The following is a 15,718-nucleotide window of genomic DNA, read 5'->3' as shown; positions in this document are numbered from 1 at the left end:
GTCCACTCTAGTAGATGCTACCAGAGCTTGTGTATGTTGTGATTATGATGTGTTTACCCGTTGGCCATTACACATAAAGAAAGAAGAAATATCTCTTCTTTGCATATTGTTAATTCGTTGCATCATGCATTACATCATTTTTGTTTATGCCTTTTATTACCAAGGTTTTGTAATGGCGCAAATATCTCTGTATTAAAATTAACGGGGATGGAAAATATCATATAGCATACATATAAAACGTCCCTGTGCTTCTTTCATGAAGTCTAGCCATGGAACCAGCCACCAGCGTAACTTGTATGCTGAATCAAAATATAGCCTTACACGTAGCATAGGGTCAATTTTTGTCAACATTAATCCTTCCAAGGCACAAGAATTTTGTTTTCCCTGTTGGTTCCAAGACTTTGAAAAAGTTAAGGAGTAGGAACGATCGATGGACATATGATTTTTGTTTTTTCATCAAAGCTTGAGACCTATTTTTGAGTTTTTGGTTATCACAATGTTTGGATAAGCTTTTGATACAATAACAAGTACTATTGTATAACGAAAAGAGCACAAGTTAGGTGATGCCAAGAATCAATAAATATTATTTGTGTTTTTAATGAAATTTACACTACAAATGTATTAGAAATAAACATAATAAAAACATATAAATATATGTTTTATTCCATAATTGGTTAATTAAGAGATTTGAATATGATAAACGGGTGCATTAATAGGTAAGATTGAGATTTGAGTATTGAAAAGAATATGCATAAATGGAGAGGGTTAAGGGGAAGGAAAGAAACGTGGAAGAGATGAGAGAAAAAGAAAAGAAGAAGGAAGAAGGAAGAAGGAAGAAGGAAGGGAAGCGTGTGGGGCAATGGAAGTGATGTGACGTGGAGTAGAAGAAGAAGAGAGGAACGGGCACGTGTATAGGGACTAGGGAGTGAGAGTCGGATAGAGGGAGGAACGCGGGGTTGGACGTGTGCAAATGGGAATGGCTTCCCCACTCAGCGAAAGCCCATTACTACAACACTAATGGGCCAATAGAAAACCCTTTGCCGCTTTCATTTTCTTTTTCAACTCTCTACCGTTTTAAGGAACTTTCCCCCATATTATATTCATTTCATGGAGAGAGAATGGTTTCGTGGCGTTGTCTCACGCACCCATGTCCCATTCACTTATTGCCAATCCTACCTTTTTATCAGTCCCCTCTCCCATTTTCTTAATCCTACACGTGGTCTCCTCCTACTTAACCACCATTTCTCCCACTATATATACCCATATCTCTCACACTCCACTTCCCTCAACTCACTTCTCTCTCGCACTCGCACTCGCACTCGCACTCGCACACAAACAACAATTTCAATTTCAATTTCAAACAACACTCCACTCCCACAAACCATGGCATCATCAATATCCTCATCATCACCCTCTAAAACTTTGCTCAACACCACACTGCCTTCCCCTCCCACATCATCATCCCCCACAACCTCAATCGCCCTAAAGAAAAAGCCCAACGCACCCACCACCTCCCTCCAAACGCTCCACTTCCCCAAACAGTACCCGCCCACCACCACCAAAGAAACCAAAACCGCCGCCGAAAAATGGAACCTTTTCCAAAAAGCCGCGGCGACAGCCTTGGACATGGTCGAAACCGCCTTGGTCTCCCACGAGCGCCAAACCCCGCTCCCCAAAACGGCCGACCCGCGGGTCCAAATCGCCGGCAACTTCGCCCCCGTGCCGGAGACCCCCGTCCGCCACTCCCTCCCCGTGGCCGGAAAAATCCCGAAATGCATTGACGGCGTCTACGTCCGCAACGGCGCCAACCCCCTCTACGAGCCCCTCGCCGGGCACCACTTCTTCGACGGCGACGGCATGGTCCACGCCGTGAAATTCCACAACGGCAGCGCCAGCTACGCCTGCCGCTTCACCCAGACCCAGCGGCTGGCCCAAGAAAAAGCCCTGGGGCGGCCCATCTTCCCGAAGGCCATCGGCGAACTCCACGGGCACTCCGGCATCGCCCGGCTCCTCCTCTTCTACGCCCGGTCCCTCTTCGGCCTGGTCGACGGCTCCCACGGCATGGGCGTGGCGAACGCCGGCCTCGTCTACTTCAACAACCGCCTCTTAGCCATGTCCGAAGACGACTTACCCTACCACCTCAGAATCACCCCTAACGGCGACCTAACCACCGTGGGCCGTTACAACTTCAACTCCCAACTCACCTCCACAATGATCGCCCACCCCAAGCTCGACCCCTCCACCGGCCACCTCCACGCCCTCTCCTACGACGTCGTCCACAGGCCTTACCTCAAATACTTCCGTTTCTCCCCTAACGGCGTCAAGTCCCCCGACCTCGAAATCCCCCTCGACCAACCCACCATGATGCACGATTTCGCCATAACGGAGAACCACGTCGTGATCCCCGACCAGCAGGTCGTCTTCAAGCTCTCCGAGATGATACGCGGCGGCTCCCCCGTCGTTTACGACAGCAGCAAAGTCTCGCGCTTCGGCGTTCTCCCCAAGAATGCCAGCGACGCCGCCCAGATTAAGTGGATCGACGCGCCCGACTGCTTCTGTTTCCACCTCTGGAACGCCTGGGAGGAGCCCGAGACCAACGAGCTCGTGGTCATCGGCTCCTGTATGACGCCCGCGGATTCCATTTTCAACGAATGTGACGAGAGTTTGAAGAGCGTCTTGTCCGAGATAAGGCTCAATTTGGCCACCGGCGACTCCACTCGCCGCCCCATTATCTCCCAGGCCCAACAGCTCAACCTCGAGGCCGGGATGGTCAACAGGAACATGCTTGGCAGGAAGACGCGGTTCGCGTACCTGGCTTTGGCCGAGCCCTGGCCCAAGGTCTCTGGGTTCGCCAAAGTTGACCTTTTTAGCGGCGAGGTTAAGAAGTTTATGTACGGGGATGAGAGGTTCGGTGGGGAGCCTCTGTTTCTTCCGAGGGACAATGGCGAAGGCCGAGAAGAAGATGATGGGTATATCCTCGCATTCGTGCATGACGAGAAGGTGTGGAAATCCGAGCTGCAGATTGTGAATGCGGAGACTTTGAAGCTCGAGGCTTCCATAAAGCTTCCATCTCGCGTTCCCTATGGCTTTCACGGCACTTTTATTAATTCGGATGATTTGAGGAAGCAAGCTTGATGAACAATCCAGGAGAGGTTTAACTGAGGGATGCGTTGCGTGCGCCCCCGGAATCTACTCCTCCTCTAAACTCTTGTTAAGCAGAATTGATTTTTTTCCTTTTTTCCTTTTTTCTTTTTCTTTTTTTCTTCTTTTTTTGATTTTGGGTTAGTTTTGATGAGTGAGAGGTTTGGGGGACCAGCGTGAAGCTTTGGGTGTAGTTAGCAGTGAAGCTCAGCTGGTCTCTGCTTTTCCTTCGCTTGATGTGCATGTAAAGTATAAGAAAAACATGGGTACATATATCACAGTACTATACAATGTGATATACTATATTACTGTTGTGTTATGTTTTCTGTTGTAAATATCAGAAATAATTATTAATCATACTTGTTTTGTTTCACTATTTTTATATACAACTCTCCTTCAAATCAAATCCTTGTCTTTCTAATGATTTGTAACAATATTAATAATAAATAACTCGGTTCATTGACTAGCTGCTGCCTTTTTCGTTGATGTAGCCTCAATTAAAGGAAAGTATATAAATTAATACACAAGAGTTTAATACTAGTCTATTTGTGATGCGCAGTAAAAGCTGGATTTAGTGGTTAATTAATCGACTAATTCCATCGAGTATGTATATGTATGGATGTGGATTGAATTTCTCTTATGGTACTAAAGTCTTATTCCCTTGTGTTAATAGAATTTAGGGTACTTATTTTTGTTTGTTGAGAAAAAAAGAAAAAGATGAGTAAAATCATGTTTTATTGGTTGGATAGCACAGCACATGTTTAAAATCATGGGTACCCAATGAGAAGGAAACAATTGGGCGAGAGCAACGAGTGCCTGCCATAAGTTGAAACGATGAGTAAGGAACACGTACATAACTGTCAAATCGTGGCCAGAATATCTATCTTCGGGTAGCAAGTCAACTTTGCAATTTGGAGAGGCAGATTTTTAACTAAGATGAAGGTTTGTTGATATTTGTATGCATATAGCGATTGGTGAAATGAAAGAGAAGAAAAGAGCATTAAAAAGTCAAGGGAATTGGGGGGGTTTTCATTGGTTTATTGTGGAGAAAATAAGTTGACACTTGACACAACTATAGAGCACACATGTCTGACAAAACACACACACACGATGCTTCAATTATTGTGGAGGGGGCTCTCCACATGTCAAAGTGCTGCTATATATGCTTGGAGGGTCCAACCGATGCAAAAATTTTCATCTTAAAATGAAACTTTTCATCATGTCGAGCAAGCAACTTGTAACATGAAAAAAGTCCCCTCTAATTATGGGCAATTCCCTTAGTAGCAATGTGATTCGGCATGTCTTTTGTAGTTTGTTCAATGCTTTTGCAATTTGCAATGGGGTTTCCTTCACTCATAGTGCACCTTTGTCATGGCCTTTTTTTGTTTTTATCTTCTGATTGTGCTTCCTACAGTAGTGACGTTGAAGCCAACTTGAGCTTTGAGTCAGACCCTGTCATGGCTTCAACATCATCATCCCCACTCTCCACGAGGGACACTTAATAGTTAATATACTAACTACCTACAAAATACAATTGCTATGTACAAAACATAATCTTGCTTCTTTGGACACAATTCTAGGAAAATTATATAATTAAGAATATAGATCATAGTCACCTACTAACTAACCCATATAGGAAAAAGCTATAGCTAGCTAGGACTAAAGTTGATTTATGGTTTATCGTTGTTCATCAGTCTTTGGTGTTGGGTCCATACAATGGAATATGACTGTGGAAGGAAAAGGAACCAACAATTATATATCAATATTAAAGTTGATTTCTTCTATTTCTGATTCAACACATGGCAACCACCAATTTGTTTATGTGGAAGTTAGTTATCCGTCAGATTTCTGTTTTTCAACATAGTAGTAACTATTTTATCTTTTTATTAATCAATGTACTGTTCTCTTTTTTTTATTATTTATGCTTTTATGTTAAAGTGGAAAAGGTTAATACCCCATACCTCGTGGGAATGTTGGGGGATACATTAAGGGGAATAAATGGCAATGAGAAAAAACCTTTGAAAATGTAACAAAAAAATAAATAACTCTTTATGTATGGTTGTTGAAAAAAAACAAAAATAGACTCAATTATGAGTGTTATGCCATTCAAAAGAGGTTATCTCGATAACCAACCGGAAATACTCATTACAATTATATTATATATACCACTAGAAAAACAGAGTAGTATTTTTTTGAATGGAGTTGATATTTTACACTTTGTTCCGTTTCATTTCAATCTACATTTTTTATTTTCACATGGATATGCATTTTAAAAGACACTGCGCGTTTTTTTGTTAATAAGTCAGCAAAAATGGCTTGTGATGTGCAAAAGATAAATGTCGCTATTATGATTTCCCTATAATTTTGTTCTTATTTATAAATAATATTATAAATTTTTTGTCAACCCTTAACACACATGTTACACGTGATTTCATCTCAACAAACTTATTTAGGTAGTAGAAAGAGTGCCACCAACACAATGGGAAGAGAGAGTGAGAGTAATTGAACAAGAGAGAGATCCATTAAATTTTATAATTTTTAATAAATTGTATTATGCATTAATCGAACCCAAATTATCCCTCAACTCAATGTACGTTGAAGGTTAAGCTACACTACTCATCTCATCCAATGAAATTAGGTAACTTTCCATTCACATAGGACAAAAGATCAAGAATGTATAAGTGCAGTACGTATCCATCATTAGCCCAACCAAGAGAGTTCTAAAATGATGATCGAGTTACATTATTATCTTAAAAAAAGACCAACAAAAGAATTAATGAATGGCTAATCACAGAAGTGCATTAGAATAAAACTCCTATTTACAGTTTTACTTTGACCAGAAACAACATTTCGTGGTCTTTTAAGTTCCTTCCAACAATTATTAAACCGACCAAAAGAATTGTCTGATTAATGAAGAGTTAAATATACTTTAACTTGCATAATACCAAGCATGCAGTAAAAAGGTGGCAGGTTGCAGAAATGTTTCGGTTCCAGACTTCCAATTTGGCAAGTAACCATTTTGTAATATTAAATCCTTTTTTCTTTTCTTTTGCGATTTTCTTCACATTGTGGTCAACAAATATCATCTTCATAGTCACACCGTCGTATTATCTACCCTTCATGAGGAACTCCCTAGTCTAATTATGTTCGATATAAAAATTGAAATTAATTTTACATTAGTCGTAGCATACCACTCTGACACGGTACCACATAGCACATACCAATACGAATTAAATATATGAAGTGAAAATAAATAAATAATGGTGTAACCAACTTGCATTTAATTCCAAGTGAGTCGAAGATTGCAACACAATTTCCCATGTGCCTTTCAACCCACACAAGATACTCCTAGCTACTGCTATATATTCTCGTACTACCAGTAGTGTGCACATATCAACAACATCTATGGTTGTGGTTCAATCGCAGCTTCATCGAATAACTCAGAGTTCTATTTGGCCACACAATGAGTGCGAGATAACAATGGCCATTTCTTAATATGGGAAATATAAACAAGATATTGTGCAGCATTTAATGTCACGATTGCTACGTGGAACACTGTTGCTTAAATTAAGAGTAAACTATTTACTCTGGATTTGCATGCATGTCAACGTTAATCACTTTCATGTATAAATTCAATTTTCAAAGATTTAAATTTCCCATAATTTGATATGTCACTGTTTTAATCTTTACTACGTACGAGGATATATATATCCTGATAGCTAGGCTAATTAATTAATTAATTTGGTAAATGTGCTAATACGAGGATGGTAAGAATGTACACTTTTCTTAATAATAAGAAGCAAGTTAAATTATGGAAACTATATAATGTTCTAGAGGGTTCCACTCATTATATAATATTAACAGAGTAAAAAAATGCGTCTGCACTGAATTCTGATGCACAAGAGAAATGCCAATTGAACTAAAAATGAATTTCAACCACACATAAACTAATAGTTTCTTTGGATGGAAAATTTAAATGGAGTAATTTATTTATTTGAAGAATTTTAAATTTTTTGAGGTAAAATACCTTGTTTGGATGAGAAATTTATAAGGAATTTGAAATTCTAGCATTTGTAAAATTCCTTAAAATAGTAGAATTTCAAATTCTCCCAAAAGAGTAAGAATTTGAAATTTCTCATATTTTTTGCTTCTTATTTCACTTATATATTTTATCTTATCATGTTTTTAATTATTAAATATTTAAAAATTAGCTAATATTTATTTTTATAAAATTTAATTTAAAAATCTCACATATAAATATATTTTTTAAATCAATTTTATCATGATAGAATCAAATTATCATATCCAACCTAATAATTTAGAATTTAAAAAATTTGAATTGACTTATCCAAACAAAATATTTTAAGAATGATAGAAATTGAAATCAAAGTAATTTAAATACTAAAAATTTAAAATTTCTTGAATTTGTAAAATTCTTCGTCTAAACATATCAAGCTTCTGTTAGGATAAGGTATATGCAGTTACGTTTACATCCAACAATCAACAGCTAGCCGTGTTGTGTTAGTACTTAGTACCAACTTTTGTGGCCAAGATTCCCTCAAAAGTTTTGCTGAATTAATTAACCAGAAGGATACTTCACAATATTCCAAAAAGACACAATTATATTAATTTATATATATTCAACCACTGGAAATCTAAGTGTGTGGCCGAATAAGCCTTCATATAATTAATTTTAAATTGTGTAAATTTATATAATTCATTTTGAGTAAATGTGAATTAAAAGTAAAATAATTTTTGTTTGAATGATAAAAAAATGTAAACTTAATTTTTATATTGAATGTTGTTTGAAAACTAATTATCAAAATTGTTTTTGAATGTATAATTATAAATCTGAACAGGTAAAACTTCAAAATTGATTTTGTTTGATAGAAAAACTACTGATAATTGCTTCTAATAGTAGATGGGAATTTAAACATCTTGAAATCAATTTTATTAATAACCAAACATACAATAAATGTAATTTTTTGAATGTAAAAATTTTGATTCTGTGTATACTATAAAGGAAAATCAAGCATACTAGGGATGACAAAAATACCTGCATCCGCGGGTATCTGTGGATAAAATCTGCTACGGATAATAAATGGGTAGGCTAATTAGGTACTCGCGGATAATGGGGATGAATAATTTTTTACCCTTTTATAAACAGGACGGGGGCGAGTATGATGGTATCCATACTCGCGAGTACCCGTTTAATAACATTTCTTAAATATCCTAATTATTCTTGTACCACATAACCTTAAAACTACACTCTCTTGTCTTATTTCTTTTTCCATAGCCGCACAACTCACACATTAGTCATCACACATTACGAGATTGAATTATTGTAACTTTGTGATATGAGACTTTCACTTACTTGTGAGATTGATGTATTTTAAGTTATTAATTATCTTGCTTTTTTATTATTATTTCAACAAAATTAACGTTAATTACAAGTTCAAAATTAACATTAAATTTTTATTTTTAATATTTCAATGACATTAAATATAAACTTAAAATTATTTGTAATATAATTTTTTAATTTCTTAAAAAATTTATAAATATCCATGAATATTCACAGATATTCAAGAAATTCATGGATACCCGCGTGGGTATGGGATGGATATGAGGCCAATTTTCATCTGGCGAGGTGGGGACGAGTTTACTAATACCTGCTCCATGGGGCCCCATTGTCATCCCTAAAGCATACCCTAAGACTGCATTTAATATTAACAAAAGTAATAATTAGTAATATTGCTAATAAGCTCCGAGATCTGTAAATTTGCAGGTTGGAGCCATTCAAGCACTACAAGACCAACATGCTCATACGTGAATTCATATTTAAGAGAAAAGAAATTTCGTATATCTGTTTAGTTACTTACATCAATAGAATAGTATTTAATTATTATAATTTAAAAAAAACTCTTTTAATCTTTCATGACTTTAATTTAAGATTTTTTTATATTTAAATGTTATAGTTATCTTAAATAAAATATGCTTAAAAATAGAGATCTTCATTATATATAATTACAAATTAATAAATAGATAGAACATCCGGAATATTAAAATGTGCCATGTGTCCTTGCTTACACTTATTAGATTTTTTTTTTTGGGTCAATACGTAATAGTATTTGAGATTCATAGTTCACGTCAAAAGGATAATTATTTGGAGTCACTTTTAATAGATTTCGATAACGGTATTAATTGTTATTAGATAAGATAGATGTCTTGCTCTCTCTATGATAAGAATAATATCTCTTTACTGTTTCTGCTGGAGTTGAGAAAAGAAATGATATGTTTTGGGATGTTTTGTTATATTATTCATTTCCCCACAATAGGCCCCATCTTCACATAATCATCTTCTTTGGGTTAAATCATGTGAAAACCTAATTTGTAGAAAAAAGTATGGGAGGGTGAATTTTTAATTTGAGAAGCACGTATGTTCATAATTTTAACTCTTGAATTCATCACGTACCCTTTATTTTTTTAAAACTTATTTATGAGTCAGCACGAACATATATATAATGAGATTATGAGGTACATTGATAAAATTAGTGTTGTGGTTGGTTTAATTTTGATTTTGGTGAGAGGAACATTGGAAGCCTGTGATGGTAAAAAGAAGCGAAATGGAAGCCGCATTTTGCTTAGGAAGATTTCATTGTCACAGGAAAAGTGAGATATTAATGGTGTGTGTTGTGAGCCACAAGTTGGAAGAATCTGGTGTGACCCACGATCACGATGCAGGCCTCTTGTTCTTAATTCACCTTTCTTCATCCTTAGATCTCCCACTGACACAAATTGACTATTATTTCTTGTGTTAACCGAGAACGCCGCTTTCAACTGTAGAAACGTCTTAAACCTTCACTCTACTCTTTCCCCTGCACATGCACACGGGAATATTAATGAAATTGACCCACTGATTGCTACCTAGCTACACCCCAATAGTTTTCTTTTTTTTTAATCAAAAAAGAAAACTGTAATAGCCCAAAATTTTAAGCCTAAAGTTGTGTATATTTTTATATAATTAACCTTGTAAATGTCATGCATAGATAGAACTTTAATTTCTCAAGGAGAGGTGTGTGAAAGACCCGTTGAAAGGAAGGGTTAATGTAGTCCATGGAATGAATGTATACATATAAAGATATGTAATATTGATTATGCATTGGTTGTTGGTTTTATGATTTTTCATATGTTAACAGCAGTATCATCAAGATTTAGATCAATTGATACAATGTTGATCCAGTTTAATTAGTAGTCATGGTGTGTGTTTAGGTTGATAATGAATTAAATCTATCAAGATTTTTGGAAGCAATAAATGTTTCTTTTATATATAGTAAATTCATTGTAATTTTGTATTTATTATAATTTCCTCTCACTCAAATCGAATCACTATTAATTTTAAATCTTAAGTACGTGGTTATATTAAGTAATATAAGAAAGAGTTTATCATCATTTGTGATCCTATATGATTCGAATAATATTGTATCTCATATATTTTTCTTTATCTCGCGATGATCGTAGTTTTAACATTTGAAAAATGTTTTAAAATAAATGATATTTTCATATGCGATATTATTATTTTTTTAGTTTTTTTTACAAATTATTCAATCATCACAATTAAAAATAATATATTTATTAAAAATATTATTTTAATAAAAGTATATCAAAAAATAATACATTTATTATTATTCTTAATTTATTTGTAGAAACCTTAAACGGGAATTATTGTATAATTGAATTCTCTAATGAATAAAAATGTTAGGCAGCAATGTGATAATTGGATGGGATGAAAAATGTCAGCTTCTGTGGGAGTGGCCAGTGGATAAAGAGAATGTCGTGCAACAAAAGGATATAAAAATTCATGTAAATGGAAAACTTTTCATCTTGTTGTGAAATGGAGGATGACGAGCAACATGATGCATTGTATTACCTAATAAGCATTACTTAGGTTTATAAAAATTATAAAAAGTACCAACTGAAATTTCTTGAGACCCCGAAAGTATCCAATATTCCTCAATTAGCACGAGAACTATAATTAACTTGTGTCGCTTTGCTAATATGGAAGTGCTATTAGGCAATAAAATTATAGCTTCAAGATAAACTATACTCAATTTATAAACTCCACGAAGTCACATCGGATCACGTAACACAAGTTTCTTGAAGATTTTGACTCTCACATATTGCACCATCGAAGCTTGAGGATTTTATTAGAATTGTTAAAGCACAATTATTATATTTAATGCAAACTATATATGTTATCAACCGGTCGCATACGTATGCTTCAAATTTCAGCACTTTACTTCCCACATTCAACATTTTCTATAGGTTCCCATCTATCTTCAATTTTGCCCACATAAATACTTTACAAAAATTAGTACCAAAAGTTGTTCAATACATGATCCTTTCTTTCACACCACTAATTGTGAGCTTGTGTTTTTTAATAAGTTATTTAATGTTTGAATCTTACCTTTGCATATAAAATATATATTATATTGGAAGAAGAATACTCATTTACATTTATTGTCTTTCATAGATATTAGTCACAATTTTTTATCTTACCAATATCATGATTAAAATAAATTACAATTTTCTTTTGGGGTACACAATATACTAAAAGAGACCGTGAATTACATCAATGGATTGTGTTAGTGTCGATGTTGGATAATATACACTTCGATTGGCCCATTTCAATTTTTCTTTGTCCTTGATTTCAAGTTTAAGGGTTGAAGTTGTTTTAGGTAAGGATTTACTTACAGTTGCTATCGTCACACGGATCGTGATAGAAGTCAAAGTCTTGTGAGTTTAGGGTTTTAGGACTATTTGACCTTTATAGGATTGAAAATAAATAAATAGAACTTTTATATTATGATTTTATAGTAGAGTTGAAACTATTCTAAATACTTTATAACATCTATTACGCCTCAAACGTTAATTTGATGAGTCAAATGTATGTTTTTAATTAATCTCTTTTAAAAGTCATTAATTACATTTACTTACATTCTTGCATTTTTATTTACACTTGCAAATTTAATCAACTTTACACGTTTTTTACTTTTCAACATGCATTTTTCCTCCTCTTAACGTCTTTTAATTTCAAGTTTTAAAATGTATGTGTACTTGTCTGAAGGGCATACTAGTAATCTTCTCGTACTTCAAAGGCCGAACTAGAGCTCCAAACAAATATTTCGATGTGAGGGAGGGTACCTACAAAAGGCACTCCAACGCTCAAGTCAGGACAAACACAAATATCGATAGTAATTAATGAACAGTGACGTTACCTTGAGACACGAGCTATTTATAGTGACATTAATGGACCCTGTCCTCCATGGGCCCGATACTAAGATTACCAGATTAGGTAATACGTCCCTAATTAGCTTATCCGAGTGATTACCCCCTTAATCCTTGATTAGGGATAACCACATACTTAATGACGTATTTGTCTTCGGCTTCGGTTTGGCTGACCAGGTGTCGGTTACCTAGTGCGATCAATTGTCGAGTCATTCCTTCAGCTACGTAGTTCGGCCACTCTTATCGGCTTTCCGTACTGAATGGTGTGACCGAACGGTATTACCTGTACAATATGCATTTACCTTTCCAGCAACTTTTACATTGTTTTTTCAAGAATTTTATATTTCTTATATATTTACATTCAAAGAACTCTTATTAACCATTAGTAGTAAGAGATTGAAATTATATATAGATGATCTTAAATTTAAATTTTGTTACTAACTTTTTAACTTTTATTGATAAAAAAAATTTAAAAATTAATTTTTTTGAATACTTTATGTTGTTATCTTAACATTGCATTATGCTTCTTTCCCATAATTTTGAGTTCTTTTAATTTTATTACACACCTTACACTTCTTTTGTCTAAATTTTCTTTAATTACAATCTAAATTCTTGAATTTGAATTATGAATTTAAATATAAAATAGATTATGCTGGATGGAGAATATACATTAATTCATCTTATACGTCCATGGTAAACGAAAATTAGTCATTATTTTTATTTTGTATGAATAATTTAATTATCTAAAAATTATCTTCTTTTAATTTAAAATCTAAAATCTATTTCTTTTAAAATGATCCACATTAATTACAATCTCAGTTCTTGATACATTTTAACAATATCTTTAATCTTTACATTTTGTTAATTTTAACTTTTATTCGGTCATGCGTCTTGTTGATTTTATCATCCGAATTCAATTGATTTAACTCACGTCCCTTCTTCCGGAGAAGTTCATGCACCTCGCAACTTCTGCATTTAGTCCACACACAGTGCTAATTTAGCCTCAGCCCTTGTCCCTTCAAGAGTTAAGAAGCCAATTCATGGCCCAACATTTCCCACAATATCATTCCCAACGACAACATTTGCAATCAAAATTCAAGAACAAGAATAATTAATACGCATACAATTTTTTTGTGACAGGAAACGCGGTCTCTAGCGTCACACTTGCATAGGTAAGCAACGAGCAACCGAACATGAGTCGCATTCCATGCATACAAAGACCAAAGAACACGAACTTAATTACCCTACATCACAGCTTGCAAAATTTAATAACAACATCATCAAAGTTTGCTAAGTCTATCTATATATGATCACATGTCATCCATGCACCAACCCATGGAGTAGTGTGTCTGTTGCATGCACAACGTTACACATGTCAATATAGTGGTTGCAATCGTAGTGACCCTTCAATTGCAGATAATTGCAAACAAATTTAGCTGACGAAACACTTGCCATGTAATCACGAACGTCTCAAAAAACGCAATGTTGAAGTCACAATTATATAGCTGTAGACAACAATTTAATTAAAAGTTCTATATACTATAACTGTAGCAAGCAAAACTCATGAAAAATGAAGGGTGTGTAATTAAATTAACCATAGTGGCTCTCATAACACTTGAAAGGTTAGGAAAGTTCCAATAAGGGGTAAGGTTTCCTGATTTATTGGATCCATAATTGTTGGACTCCGCCGAATATATTGGAGAGAATATATAATTAAAAAAATAAAATAAAATAGGGTTATTAGATGATGCATTTGGGTGTGGCAAGAGTGTGAATGGTGTGGTCCTATAACTCATCCAAAATTCCTTGCGGGAAACCCTCTCTATAAAGTATTATAGTTTAAGAAGAGTTGGTGATGGAGAAGAACCATGTGTCACGCTCTGTGAAAATGTGTGCTTTAGTGTACCAAACTATATGAATATTAAAATGAGTGATGTAGGAGCAACAGAACAAGGTTGAGCAATAGATAAATATATCTAAGGAGAATAAGAAGGTGCATGTCTGATTCGGTTCCAAAAGTAAAACAATGCACAGAAACTTGGAGAAGATGCATGTAACATAAGCTATATCTAGCTTTGAACATTTTGGTCTTGTTGGGTATGCACACATAAGCAATGAAAGATGATTTTTAAGGTATATACCAGCACTTGGTCACAGAATGTGACACGTGTCCCAAGGTCCATATGATTGACATGTAATCAGAGACATTTTTTAATTAATTTTCTGAAAATATATATATACACTTGAACGCCGCAATTATTCTCCGTTGGATTGAAATAAAAATGGGTATAAGGTTGAAGAAAAATTCATTGTCGGAAAGACTTGAAAATATTTACAACCTTGCAATTGCAACATAATAAAATGCACTTAATTAAGCTCCTTCAATTATGCATGTTCTTCCAATTTTTCACAAAAACTAAAGGTAGTCGACGTTTTTCTGTCAATTGTTATATTTTACTCCTATCGAATATATATATTGGACATATTTTGTTGTTTTAGAATAGACTATGATTACGGAATTGCAAGGTTATATATCTTACGTCTAGAGTGCTGATTTCCATTTTATATATATATAAGTAAATTTTTCATCACTGACCAAACCTATTTAAAATAAGATTCACTCAAGTTAACGACATGGTATCTAGGAGTGGAGCTTCTTTGGAGTTGTAGTTATTATTTTTTATAATATTTTTTAACATTGTTTATTTCTTAATTATTAATTATTTTAAGTCATTAAATAAACATAAAGTAATACATTAATTAAAAAGTATTTTTTAGTCATTTTCTTTAAATAAACATATAGACACTTGAATTCTCTATTATTTCTTAAAAGTATTTTTAGTCATTTTCAACTTAATTATATTTTGTCTATAGTTTGGTAATTTGTGATTATGATTATCAGAAAGTTAATTTTTTATATTTGTTCTCATTGTTCTTTAATTACTAAATCAAGTCCCTTAATCCAAGTTTTGTCTACACTATAAGAAATGTTACATATAATATTATATAAAAAGTGTCACAATAGATACAATACATGTAAATATATATTTATTTGACATATAGGTACACCGTACACACAATTTTAGTATTTATTTTGAATGAGATTTAACAAATATTTTGTATGTCACTATAACATATATCCACACTTTTTAATAATATATTTATTATGTGGGTAAAAAATAATTTTTAATAATATGCATTATGTTATTATGGGATGTGATTCATTATATGACAATTTTATTGTAGTGTTAGTCACAAATGGAAATATAATGAAGGTTAAAATGATATTAAT

General features: G+C 34.2%; 1 protein-coding gene across 1 annotated transcript; it reads left to right on the top strand.

Annotated features, from left to right (window-relative positions):
- The first annotated feature begins 1,266 nt into the window (after positions 1-1,266).
- On the top strand, positions 1,267-3,530 carry NCED3 (nine-cis-epoxycarotenoid dioxygenase 3). Its single transcript, XM_083065266.1, has one exon. The coding sequence runs from the start codon at positions 1,384-1,386 to the stop codon at positions 3,133-3,135; it is 1,752 nt and encodes a 583-aa protein (XP_082921392.1). The 5' UTR covers positions 1,267-1,383; the 3' UTR covers positions 3,136-3,530.
- Positions 3,531-15,718: the final 12,188 nt, after the last annotated feature.

Source organism: Cajanus cajan, chromosome 10 (assembly GCF_000230855.2).
Source record: "Cajanus cajan strain Asha chromosome 10, NIPB_CcT2T_4, whole genome shotgun sequence".
NCBI classification, from domain to species: Eukaryota; Viridiplantae; Streptophyta; class Magnoliopsida; order Fabales; family Fabaceae; genus Cajanus; species Cajanus cajan.
This window is presented reverse-complemented; position numbering and strand designations above follow the sequence as displayed.